The following is a 13819-nucleotide window of genomic DNA, read 5'->3' as shown; positions in this document are numbered from 1 at the left end:
ATAATAACAAATCAAAAACTGCAGGTCATAGGCCAAAACAAAAACAAAAACAAAAAAAAGAAAACCAAATGACAACATATATATACAGCCTCCAGGATTAATGTATGCTATGTAATAAAATCTTAGGATACAAGAAACCAGCATCAAGGACAGATCCTATAAGTTAAACATTCCAAGAAAACAAGCAAATTGATTAACCTGTTTGCTAGTGAAGAAAAGAAAACTTAGGCACATTAAACTATCATTGCATCATCATTATTTTTGTCGTTACTCTATTTTACCTTTTCTTCTCTTATCTAACAAACATAGCCTAAATGAATTTCATACTATAATTGCCTATTTTTGTACCAACATTTTCCCCATCCACTGATCTTGACAACTATCAGTTTCATATTTTAACTTTATGCAGTCGTAATATTTCAACACATCTTCATCCTTTATTTTTCATTCAACCACATGCAAATCATGTACACCTACCATGAAATATGGCTACACTTATTAAAATGCTGAGTATACTGACCCCGTGATAAAACAATCCATTTAGAAAGCATAAATATAAGCAAAGACTCACCACAGTGGTCTCACCTCCTTGCAGGGAAAAATCAACTTCTGACAAAGTAAAAGAAGCACCACAGTTCAGCTCCCTGCAGTTCTCAAGGTATGGCAACCTTTAATGGCTCAAGCAAGGAAAAGGAAGAATGTAGGAAGTACCAAACAGAGAGTTCAAACAAAAAATAATACCAAATGCTGTTTAATCTTCTAAGTTCCTCCGCATCATTAGTTAGGCCACTAGCTGATTCGTATGGATGTGCATATGCATCTTTCTCAACTAGCTCTGCTGAAGGATTTGAGTTCTAAGCATATAAATATCAGACTGAAGAATCAGAATATGAAAACAAGCCAAAGAAAAGAAAAATGCAAGCTGCTTACCAGACTCCATCGTTTCAGATCTGGCAGAGAGCTGACAAATAAGTGAAACACCAGAAATAGAAATAGGAATTTGAAGAGGATTTTTGAACTCAATTTCCAATTTAATTGCTTCTGCAAAAGGTTTGGACAGTACAAAGAGTGAGAAATCAAAATAAAAGCAATAAAAGCCTAGTAATAAGAAGTCTCAGATATTTGTGTCAAATAACATAATTTTGAACTACCTATTTTCCTGTTTATAACCATTGGCCACAAAACCATTCCATACAATAGAAAATAGACTGGTGATAAGCACATTTATATGTGAAATCATGGGGCACAATGCATGTATTTTACACAATAGCACTACCTTGTTTTTGTTTTAATTGCAGGTGGGATTTTTTTGAAGCTTAGAAGATATTATGGATTATTGGGCACGATATACGAAAATTTACACATAAAGTAGTCCAATTTATTTCCGCAATTGTGAAAAGGGCTCAATTCTAAGCATGGTGGACGTGACACATTATTGATGCACATATGTTTTCGCACATAAGCGTAATTATTCTTCTGGGTGGGAAAAGAATAATGGGCTGGAAGTGGACCAGAATGACTTCTGGGTGGGAAAAGAATAATGGGCTGGAAGTGAACCAGAATGCAAGTCTGTGCTAGACCGAATTATTCCAAGGATACTTTTTGCATCAAAAGAAGTTATTATAATCAAGGGTTTAGATTTACCTATAATTTTACCTTTTTGAAAGAGAGAAATGCCAAGTATAAAAATGGGGCCTACAAGCATTCAAAGATTGAGATTTCCTCTCCTCATATGAGTTGATCTCCTTCCTACTCTTACATAGTTTCCCAAGATTCTGTGAAGCCATTTATTTTAATTTATTCTAATTAATCGTTTCATGATATATTAGATTTTGATTCTTCCCTAAATTCTCTCTTTCTTCTCCCACCTTCCGTGTTTCCCTTGTTTTTTTCTTCTCTCAAAACCACGTTGACCACACTCATTCAATTTTTACTCTCTCATTCACTTTTCCCCCTCCCATCTCTTAGCTACATGAATTCACACTATTAAATTTTTTTAATTTATTTTCTTTACCTCCTTCTCTCTTTCCATTTTCTCTCTTGTTTTTTTTCCCCATCTCTCTCTCTCTCTCTCCCACACACTCACACGAATCAACTTTCTTAAGTAGATAATTTTTTAATTATTTTCTTCACCTTCTCTCCCCCCTTCCACTTTCTCTTCTCTTTCACGTTCAGTACTCTTCGCTTTTATTTATTTATTTTATTTTTTCACATGATAGTAGTCTCTTATAAGTAAGATTTTATTTTATCTTTTCATCTTTCCACTCACCACTACCACATCTCTATAAATGCCCCTCTCATCTCACTCTTAAGACCTGTAATTCTGTTTAGTTTGTTTTTGGTCTTCTTTTATTTGTTGCTTTTGGCTTTCGATTGTCAGACATAATGTTTAAGATTTAAATTTGAATGTTTTCTTTTTATGCAATTAATTATTGAAGTTGTTAATTTTTCATTCAAGCAAGTGTAACTTCTAGCTTTGATTAATGCAAGCATGAAGTTACAACTAATACCAGATTTTCTTCATATGGTCTGTCATTCTCTAGGCCTAACAATTTCAAATTTGATTTAGTCGAGGTCTGGTTGTTAGGGTTGGTAGAATTTCAAACCGATCAATTTTTTTGCTATTAAAAATTAAGATTCAAGATTGAAAGTAAGTAGCCTTTGAAAATCGGCATATTTCCCCCTCCAAGTCTTACTTGTGTACCCATCATTCTTAACTTAGAAATTTTACTTTCAGTTGTTATATATTGATTCCCTTCCCCCTAGATCCTCAATAAGAGATGCCTACAGTCATGCCTCTCTCTGGTTGAGGTCCATTTTATTTATTGTTCTTTTTACTGTTTTTTTTTCTTGCAATTTTTATTTCAATTTTCCCCCTTCTCTCGATCAATGGATGGTAAGCCACAACAGAGGGTCCACGATCAAACTCCTGTTGGCTACACTCCCGTACCTCAATCCTGAGCTGAAACTCTAGATTGTTTCCCTTTTAATTTATTGTGATCCATCTTATTCACTATTGCTTTTAATTATTTATGCATTATTTCTTTATTAGATGATGAATGGTTACGTTGTCTTCATTTTTGTTCCGAATTCTAACTACATTTAGATAAATGTGTTAGAACTGTTAATTTATTCTAATTAATCACAATCCATCTCACTTAGCCCAAGTGATTAAAATTAAGTGCTATATCTCCCTGAGTTTGACCTATTAGCTACATGATACCATGTGTTTGCAGTTATTCTTTTATTTTTTGCAAATTGACTGTTCATCCAACCTTGTGATGGATCAGCAACAAAGCTTATCAAGTTGCTGAAACATGATATACTGAAGGAAAAAGTAGCATCGAATAGAAACTAATGGTTGAGGTTACAACTCCAGTTTTCTAATCAGAAAACGATCCGCCAAAATATTCTAAGGCACGTACTATAGTTGATTAGAAGACCGCAAAAAAACACATGCCAACAATGATCAATCGTTGCAACCTCATCCAATCAAGGGCCCAATACTATACATTGCATAGGCAATACAATATTCACATGGGATCCTTTCAAATTTTCATGGTAACATTCACTTTTGGGTCATGCCCAAAGAGCTCTACTTTAATGTTTGTTATAATCTTTTAATCATTTGCTTAGTCAACTCTTTTCAAGCCTTCTTTTCTGGGAACCAATGATGTGCTAGACACATCGAAAATTAGAAAATTCGGAGGGTTGGCACCTAGCTTGTTATACTTTTTCCATTTTCACCATCATAAATAGTTTAATCAGTTATATCCGACCTCATTTAGTTGGGACAAGGCAGAGTGGTTGCAGTCTTTGGCGGCGTTTTATAAATAGTTTAATCAACTAATCCTTCAACAGAACCTAGTGTAGGAGTAAAATGATGAGCTAAACACCAATCAGACCCCCCCCCCCCCAAAAAAAAAAAAAAAAAACACACACACACACACACAAAAAAAAACACAAAAACTGAAAACTATTGGTAGCACATTTGCTGCACCAATTTTTAAACAATTTTAAGTAACAGCTCCTGCAGATACATCAAGTTGCAAAACATCTTGCTGCTTTATGAACAGAAGTGTAATAATCCTTAGTAAGCTTAGAATCCCATCTATGTGGACGTAAAAAACTTCATAAAGAAAAGAGAACATGGAGGCTTTAATTAGGCAGCAAAAGGAAATGATTAACCAGGGTTAGCAGGCCAGAAACAGCCCAAAATTTGGGCCCAACACAGCGCCCGGCCATGCAACAGCAATCAGACCCACCCCCCCCCCCCCCCAAAAAAAAAAAAAACACACACACACACAAAAGAAAACACAAAAACAAAAACTGAAAACTATTGGTAGCACATTTGCTGCACCATTTTTTAAACAATTTTAAGTAACAGCTCCTGCAGATACATCAAGTTGCAAAACATCTTGCTGCTTTATGAACAGAAGTGTAATAATCCTTAGTAAGCTTAGAATCCCGTCTATGTGGACGTAAAAAACTTCATAAAGAAAAGAGAACATGGAGGCTTTAATTAGGCAGCAAAAGGAAATGATTAACCAGGGTTAGCAGGCCAGAAACAGCCCAAAATTTGGGCCCAACACAGCGCCCAGCCATGCGACAGCCAGGGCTGGCCAAATGCCTAAGGGGTATTTTAGTCATTTTCACACCCCTCCTTGGGGTCTTGTTGGTCTAGTTAGTTTCTTTATGTCAGGAGTTAGAATCTACTTTTAATTTTTTTTTAAGTTAACTATGTCATGGTGAAGTTATTAAAGATTCCTTGTCTATGTGATAGTCCTATTGGAATCAATTTGAAAGTAAGATTCCTTATGGATAATTGTAATTTCATTTTGGTTATTTTTGCGGTCCCTAGAAGACACTTTTCCAAGTTCTTAGTTACTTGGTAATTTGTTAATTAGTTGTAAAGGGATTACTGGTCCAAATTGGTTCGCTAATTAGTGTTCAAGTGTGTTAGGGTCCAAGTCCAAATGTCTTTCCTTCTTTGTGAGAGGCTACGTAAAAGTCCCCACAGCTTGATTGAAAAATTAGACTGGATTAAAAAAAAAAATTGAGCACTGAAGGAATTGGAGTTGTGGGTTCCAAGAAGGATCCTCACGGCTGAGAGTGTTCAAGCTTCTTCTTCAACTTTCCTTCTTGCGGCAGCCTTGTAATAGCACCTACAGCAGCTTAGAGGGACCAGTCCACTCCCCCCATCGAGTAAGTGAACCCCAGCCCCTTCCCTACTCCCATTCCCTCCCCTAACCCTTGTGCAACAACCCCCACCCTCTCTTTTATGTGAAACCCAATTTTAGGATTAGGGTTTTTTTATGGTTTCCCTAAAATGGTGGGTTGCCCAGAATCTTCCAGCAACAAATGAATGGTATAGTTAAATTTGAGTCGGATAATTTAGCTAAAACAAGAGTATGGGATGGTTTATTTGGTATAGGGTACCAATATGGCATGTAAAAAATTAATGGGGATGGATAATATTCCAAATGTAGATGTTATGGGTAGGGTATGGGACCATGGGTATAACAGAACTAGAGATGGAATTGGATGAAGTTTTGAGGCTTAACAAATTCTTCATGGGTTGGATCTTGAAAAGAAAACAAAACTTTTTCTATCAAGAAAGGGAAGGAGTATTGTTGGGAAAGGGAGGGATAGAGGTGGAGCTAGGGGAGGTCATATGGGATAGGGGAAGGGGCTGGGGTGTCGTAAGGGCCTGGAAGGGGTGCTGCCAACGTACGACAGCAAGGAGTAGGGGCCCTAACGTTGGGCTGAATAGGGGAGGGGACGGGAGGGCCTTGCAGGGGTTTGGGTAGGTAGGGGAGAGGGCCAGAGCTGCCGCTATTGAAGGGGAAGGGAAGTAAAGGGCCCACAATGGTAGGGTATAGAGGAGAAAGGGGCTGAGGGTTGTTTACTTGTGAGTTGCTGGAATTTCTAGAAGAAGACAGAGTACTAGAAGAAGAGTGCTAGACAGACTACTGGTGCTGATCTTTGAAGAAAAAAACTTAAAACTCTTAACCGGGGCCCCTCAACAGGAACCACGATCTTCAATTCAATTAATATTGTTCAGATAATCAGACTTAAGATTACAAAGAAAGAGTAGGCTTATTATGACCTACTAAAATATACTAAACCTAATCGGGTTTCTTTTATAGAATAGGATCCCCTCATAATTTATCTCAACCGTCTATTAACTATTCAAAGATCTAATGGAATCTCCTTGAAAATATATTCCCTGTAAGACTCAAATACTAAAGGAACTCTTCTTGTAAATAAAGTCATGTAAACCAGGTCTAGGGATAAGGGATTATTTGGTATGTTCCCTAGACTTAGGGTTTGCCCAGGAAATTCCAGCAAAAGGGGGAAGGTTCTAGGGTTTCTAAGGTGATTTAGAGCCTGCTGAAACTGAATTCCAGATCTGAATCCTATTGTAATCAGAATTCCAGATCTGAATTTTGAATTCAGAGGCCAAACTAGGGTTTTGGCTAGGGAAGAAGAAGGCTACTCCTTGCGGGTTCTGCTGAACAGAGCTGACTTCTATTGCTATCCTTTCAACTAGAATGGGATCTAATTGACAGAATTTGATAAAAATCAGATTTCTGGATTTTCCGAAGAATCTCGAGGAAGATAAAGTGTTGGTTTTTCTAACTTAGGGAAACTGGACTGATTTGTAGAATAATGGTAAGGCTTGAACCTAGGGTTTCTTGCAATCCAATTGGGGTGAACAGGGCTGGGAAAAGGGGAGGCTGCGGTTACTAGCAAAGGGGCTAGGGGAGTTGTGGGGCTTAGAGTGGTCGTAGGGATTGGGAATGCTGCTGTTAAGGTACAGCAGCAAAGGGGATGGGCTGCACAAGCAAGGAAAGGGGATGGGGAGGGGCTGTGGACAAGGGAGGGGAGGCAGGGAAGGGTGGGGGACAGTGCTAAACTTACTTGGCTGCTGAACTTGGATGCTTGATGGCTTTGATGACTACTTGTGCTCTGCTGAACTGAAGAGAATGAAGTAGAAACTTGAACAAACACTCAAGCAAGGTCTACCCAACAAGGAGACCCTGGTCCTTAAATCAAATTTATTAATCATCTAAACTGAATATTACAATGCAACAAGAAGAGGCTATCTATAACCTAAAATAAAAGACTCTAACTGGAGTTGGGAATTTCCAAGAGATAAGGATCCCAACTCTAGACCAAATTCTCAAAACAGAATCAAATTAGTAGCAAGACCACAACCTAGGATTGACATCTAGCAATGACACTTAACTTGGGACAACTTCAAAATATGACTCTTAACAACACAAACTCTAAATGATAAGAACCCTTTTGGATGAGGAATCTTAACTTATCCACAACTAACTCAACTCAACTCAACTTACAAGGAATGCAACTCTCAAACTACTAACTCAAACAAGAAACTGAAAATGGATCAAGGGAAACTATCTATACCCATATTGATCCTAAAGGGGGCAAAAAATGACCAAAATACCCTTGGGGGCATTCGGCCAGCTTGGACTGGCCATCTGGATCTGGATCTTGGAACCCAATTATTATTATTATTATTATTATTATTTGTTTTTTTTTTTTTTGGGGGGGGGGGTCATAAAGACTGATGTCGTGTATTACTTACAAATGTATAATTAAAAACAAAAGGGTTCCCCTAAGACACTAAGGTTTTGGTGCTTCCCTTGAGACACTAGGGCTTGCATTTTTCTCCCTTACTCCCGCCGGAAGGTCAGCCTCATCACCACGGAGTGAATCTATGGTCATCTATGTCCCCATACTACTCCCTCCGAATAAGCTCACTAGGGCATGGACCCCTCTTCTCTCTGCTTATTTCTTCTTCTGCTTGTCTCAAAATCTATAATTGCTCAAGGTATAATAGTGTCTTAAATGCAACCTCGTAAAGGATGGCATTACTACTCTCTTCCACATTTTCCATAGTAATCTCTATTGCAATAGAATAATATTTTCTATGGCTCTATTTTAATAGATTTGCTTCATTTTATTTGTTCTCTTCTGATGCTCTCTTTTCTGGATAGCATGGACATTAACTTACAGCACCAGATGGAAGACTTTTTGCCAGGTATCACAGTTGAAAACCCCAAAGTAAACCCAGGTGATGACTCTGAAGGGTGTAGCAATATTGATTGGTCCATCATCTTGGTCGGAAAACTCCAAACCAGTAAACAGATTACAGCTCCTACTGTCGCTTATTCCCTGGAGTCAACGTGGAACTTAATCCGCGAGCTTGAAGTTCATCAGCTGCAAGGCCAATTATTCCTAATCCAACAAGCCAACTTGGATGAAATATGTATAGCACAACAGAGTGGCCCTTGGCTTGTTAAACACCACTTGATGGCTTTCTAGATTTGGGAGCCAGAGTCTGGAGGTTCCATCAGAGCAACTTTTGACGAATTCACGATTTGGGTCCAGGTGATGAATGTGCCATCAAATTTGCAGTCTATTGAACTCGCTTAGCTTATTGAGAACAAACTGGGCATGTATCAGTGTGCCAAAATCCCCTCCCGGTTATGTGATGCTGGGAAACCTTTGACGGTTCACATTACAAAAAAGGTGGCACTCCCTTCCTCCTCCAGACTGAGGATAAATAGACCTGGTAGTGGCAAGATTTGGATTGATTTCCACCATGTCAAGATGCCAGTTATATGCTTCTTTTGTGCACGTGTTGGCCACAATTCATGCGGTGCTCCCTGAAAAACCAGATTGAAGCTATTGTTATCCTAGACTTTAAGGGATTCCTCAAGACCGAGTTATTCAGATTGTAAACGAAGATTTCGGAGATTGGTTGCGCACAGACAACGATATGGCTCGGCCACCGCTGGGAGACCTCTGTCGACTACTGGCAAAATCAATTCTCATTGATCACCTGGCTTTGCCCTCCTTACAAAGATTCGACGTTGACTCATATCCCCCTCCAACTGGTAGATGCTATTCCAGAGCTTTCAGAGCCAGCACTGGCGAGACCCTCCAGTTTTTCACCCCCTGTGGCAGCGAGTGAACATTCTGGAAATTTGGTTGCCCTAGCCACATCATCTTCCTCGGTAGAAACCAGGTGAACCCTAATTGTTAACAACAGAAATGTGCCACATCAACCAGGCATTTCTCCACCTGCTTCTATTTTGGAAACATCTAATGGGGCAAGGCCCAATGCCGCCACTTCTAATCCGTGAAAGCTGGGCTTGAGAATGTGTTGATTACTAGGCCAAATCAGGCCGTCTTTGGTGGGCCTCCTTCTAAGACCAATGCTAATCTTTCTGTGAACTCAAAGAAAGGTGTGCGGATGTCAGTTGGACTGGTGCGATCTCTCTTGGGCCCAACTGCAGATGATCACATTTCATAACCAAATGGGCTTATCGGGTAAGGACCTCATCAATTTTGAGCCAGTCCAGACTTCATCTAGACAAACCAAGGTAAAATCAGAAGCCACATTACCTAATCTGCCTCTCGTAGCAGGCTCTTCTGTCATGGCCAACACCTTACCTAGAGGTTCTCCATCCTCCACTTCAAATTTGAACTCTGAAACCTCCTGACTTAAGCCCAGTAAATAGTTATAGTGACTTCTAAGAGTTCCTAACCTCTTGACTGTAGTCATTGAGGAGATTCAGTTTTCCTCAGTTGGTAGCTCTTATACTACTGTCTACAAACAGAAATCTGTTTCAGCAGTGGCTCTCACATCCAAATTTAAAAGGCTTCGTATTAGTTCTGATATTTCTACTCCCACCCGGGGCATAACCCCAAAGACCCCCTCCTACTTGACTGAAAGTCAGACCTAGAAAAGTCTCTCTCTCATCTGAGGGTTCTTCCACAGATTCTAGTATCGTTCCCCTAAACTTCCCCTCCTTAGATGACATGAACAGGGTTTGGTTGGCTGCCCTTGATCAGCCACCCAAGGAGCCATGAGACTTACATGCTAGACTAGTTAGGCTCAGGGGTGTGGTCAACCCCCTGAATAGCAATTACTTGATATGCAAGGCTTCTCAACCAAATATGGTGCTTTTCATGGAAACAAAACAATCTGACGATGCAATGAAACACCTAACTTATCACTTGGATTCATGGATAGTTATAACATTAAGCCCATTGGCAGATCAGGAGGTATTTCAATAATGTGGAAAGGTATTGTTTCTCTTACACTTTATTCTACTTCTGTTAATTTTGTTGATTTGTTAGTTTCAACTCATGCTTTTGATATTGCATTTCGGTTTGCTTTAGTGTATAGTGCACACCTTAAGTAGACAGGAGACAATTTGTGTGGGATGAACTATTCAAATAAGCCATACTGTATCTACCCCTTGGTTAGTGTCAGGCAACTTTCATAAAATTCTTAGTCAAGAGGAGAAATGGGGAGGAGTTCCCAAACCCCAAAGGTCAAACTGATGTAATTACGCAAGCAGTTTTTAGGGAGTGGTCTTCATGAGTTGAAATGCTCTAGTCCTAAATACTTATGGTCAAAAAAGAGAAGAGAGAATGCACTTATAAAGGAAAATATTCATAAAGTCTTCGCTAATTCAGCCATGCTCGCTACATTTAATGGTGTGCAGGCACATAAATTGGTCACAATTGGATCAGGTCATACTCCCATAAGCGACCATTCAGAAAGTCAAGAAGAGGCCTGTGAGACTTGCATATGGGACAAATGGTAAACCCATCTAGACATACATAATCAAATTACTATCAGTAGGCACACCACAAAGTAGGGGTCCCCATCATATATTCTCCAGTAAAAAATATATAACTGCAACAAATCCTTAAAATGTTGAAGCAAAGCCACAATCCCTATAGCATCTAGAGAAATATCTAAAATGCATAGGGCACTAGAAGAACTTCAAATGGCTCCCCCTCAATTCATGTGGAACAACAAGAGAGGGATCTTACTAGTAAGTTGGCTTCTTTATTGAGAGAGGAAGCGTCCTACTAGCGCAAAGGTCTAGAGGATCCAATGGCTGAAAGCTAAAAATAAAAATACTGCTTATTTCCATTAAGTTACCAGTCAAAGGACACAAACTAATGCCACTTACAGGCTCAGATCTCACTCAGGGCAATGGTTAACCACGGAACAAACCATAACTAATGAGCTCTTGACTTACTTATCCTGCCTTGACTCTTCTTAACAACCTCAAGCTTAAAATCAATTCCTCATTTGTGTGCAATGAAATGTTGTGCAAACCCTTTACAACAGCTGAGATTAAAGGAGCATTATTTCAAATGAAGGGGAGTAAATCTCTGGGGGTAGATGGTTTGCCAGCCAGGTTCTACCATAGAAATTGGGATACATAGGGGATGATTTAGTTTCAGGAACTCAGCATTTCTTCTCAAGGGGTTCTCTTACGGAGTTTAAACAGAACAATCATCACTCTCATTCCTGAAAGGAAAACCCCCCAAAAGTTAGTCACCTTCATCCCATAAGCCTGTGTACTGTCCCCTTATAAAATTATAGCCAAGTGCCTAGCTAACAGATTGAAATCCCTTCTAGCCAGCCTGATCGGTGAGACTCAGAGCACCTTTGTGCCCCGGTAGAGCAATCAATGATAATTTCTACCTGGCTCATGAGTGTCTACATCGCATGAAAAAGCCTCAATCTAAGACAGGGTTTGTGGCATTTAAGCTTGATCTTTGCAAGGCTTATGACAAAATGGAACGAATCTTCATTTGGGATACCCTCAGCCATTTAGGGTTTCAGCTCAGTGGGTGCAATGGGTTGTGCAATGCATAACCATTGTGGAATATCAAGTAGAGATTAATGGCCAGCATTTTGGGAAGATTCTCCCTTCTCGAGGGTTAAGACAATGATGTCCAGTAAGCCCTTATATCTTTATACTTTATCATGAGATTCTTTCCAGACGACTTACTTCAACCTTAGGTATTCCAAGACTAATAGGGATTACGAATTTCTAGATCAGCCCCTAAAATCAACCATCTACTTTTTTTTCTGATGAATGTATGATATTTACCCCGGCCGGGGCTGCAAATGTAATTCTAATAGGATATATCCTACAGGAATATATGGAGGCATCCTTAGGTATTCCGAGACTAATAGGGATTACAAATTTCTAGATCAGCCCCTGAAATCAACCAGATATTTTTTGCAGATGAATGCATAATATTTACCCCAGCCCAGGCTGCAAATGCAAATTCTAATAGAATAGATCCGACAGGAATATATGGAGGCTTCAGGTCAACATATAAATAACTCAAAGTCCTCTGTCCTATTTAATAAGGGCGTTCCCATTACTGTTCCTAGGTATATCAGTGAGCTCCTTCAAATTCCTGAAGTTACATCTCTTGGTATCATATCTGGGATAGCCCTCAACTTTTAGCAGATGCAAGACAAAACAATTCTCTTACATCTTGAGGCTTCAAGTCAACTATTCCCTTCTTCTTGTACAGGCACGTTTTGATGCCTCCAGATTGCATTTGCAGAGCCTAATACAGTTCTCTCTTTCTTTTTGACCCCCCAAAAAAAGAGACCAATAAGAGTCTATCTTTAAAGAAGAATCCCAAAGACTCAAGAACATGTCTTTATGTCAAACTAGAATCCTAAGTGTTAGAAAACAAGCATTAAATAATCAAAACAGAAGCTGAACTTGAACAAAGAAAAGAGAGATGAAGAACTAGTAGAAGAGGCTTGTGATTCTTGCTTAAGAGTCTAGAATCACAAAGCCCTTTTATTTATAGCTTCTAATGACTAATACAACTTGAGAGACAAGTAATTGTCCTCTAGAAAAAGGAAACAAAAAAGTACAGCTTTAGTAACTACCTATCTCCTAAAATAGAAAGTTCTGAAAATAAAAACTATGCTTTCTAAAAACTCCCAATCTTATGTAGCAAGACTCCTACATTAGAAATAGAAAGTACGGTAGCATCACTAGCATCATACAAACAGATTTTACTGTTCACGTGAACAGTAAAAATCATACTTTACTGTTCACGTGACCAACCACAAGCTTCCCCCCAAACCTTCGCAAGACCAACCACAAGCTTCCCCGAACCCTTCTTGTGAAATCCCTTAGGACCCTAAACCGAAACCCTATTTGCAGGCTTGAGGACTTGTAGATCCAATGCTAGGAAATTGTGGACCATCCAGCTTGAGACCATTCGATTAGCATCTGGGTCTGTGGAATTGGATGGTGGAGATCAAGGTTTTGCTGCCGCGTTCGAATCTGATAGAAGGTTGGACGGATTGGAAGGTGAACTACCATCTTCTGGAAGATAAAGTTGGATGATACCCAAGTCCAGGGGACGTAGAACTCTTCTTAAGTATGCACTCATGTTTGGAACCACCCCGGACCAACCAGCCCTTCTGTTGCATGATAGTAGTAGGGCGATAAATTGTGGGGGCAGTTGGATGGCAACCTGTAGTCTACGGGACCCAGTTGGTCAGGAGAGTACAAGAAAATTCAGGGTTTTTATGATCCCAAGCCTACATTTTTAGGCTTCAAACCCTGATTTCTTGATTATTTTATTATTGGACTGCCAAGGGTTCTATAATGAGTCAAACGCAACATTTTGCAGACAGAAAAGAGGAGTTTCCAGCAAAAGGATGGAGATCATCATTTAATTATTTATCTTGAAGGTAAGAACTCGATCTCTTCTATTCCTTTCTGATTATTTCAATTTTTGAAGCGATTGGTTTAATGAATCTACCGTGGGGAATTAGATTTGATGGGAAAACCTATATTTCCAATTGGATCTAGTCAAACCTAGCATGAGGAATGAGATCTACATCTCCCCCAACTGCAGAACTTTCCATAATAGGATCATCTTCTTCTAGATCCAATGGATCTTTAGATCTAGGTTGTGTTTGTCGTTG

At 39.3% G+C, this 13819-nt stretch overlaps 1 protein-coding gene across 4 annotated transcripts in view; it reads right to left on the bottom strand.

The window, feature by feature from the left end:
• Window positions 1–13819, bottom strand: part of LOC149015760 (Tetratricopeptide repeat (TPR)-like superfamily protein) — a 101551-nt gene that overhangs the window by 23037 nt on the left and 64695 nt on the right. For 2 of the 4 annotated variants that reach the window (XM_089155380.1, XM_089155381.1), the window contains 3 exons: window positions 931–1041; window positions 742–835; window positions 572–644 (listed from right to left, as the gene is read on the bottom strand). In XM_089155380.1, the coding sequence (XP_089011506.1) occupies window positions 572–644; window positions 742–835; window positions 931–1041 (278 nt within the window). Of the gene's footprint in view, window positions 1–571; window positions 645–741; window positions 839–930; window positions 1042–13819 lie in introns of all 4 variants that reach the window. The other 2 variants (XM_089155379.1, XM_089155382.1) reach the window with 1 other exon arrangement.

The sequence above is a fragment of the Hakea prostrata genome, chromosome 5 (genome assembly GCF_041222555.1).
Source record: "Hakea prostrata isolate BN-2017 chromosome 5, UWA_Hpros_2, whole genome shotgun sequence".
Taxonomy (NCBI): domain Eukaryota; kingdom Viridiplantae; phylum Streptophyta; class Magnoliopsida; order Proteales; family Proteaceae; genus Hakea; species Hakea prostrata.
The sequence above is the reverse complement of the archived record's forward strand: the minus strand, read 5'-3'. Positions and strand labels throughout refer to the sequence as shown.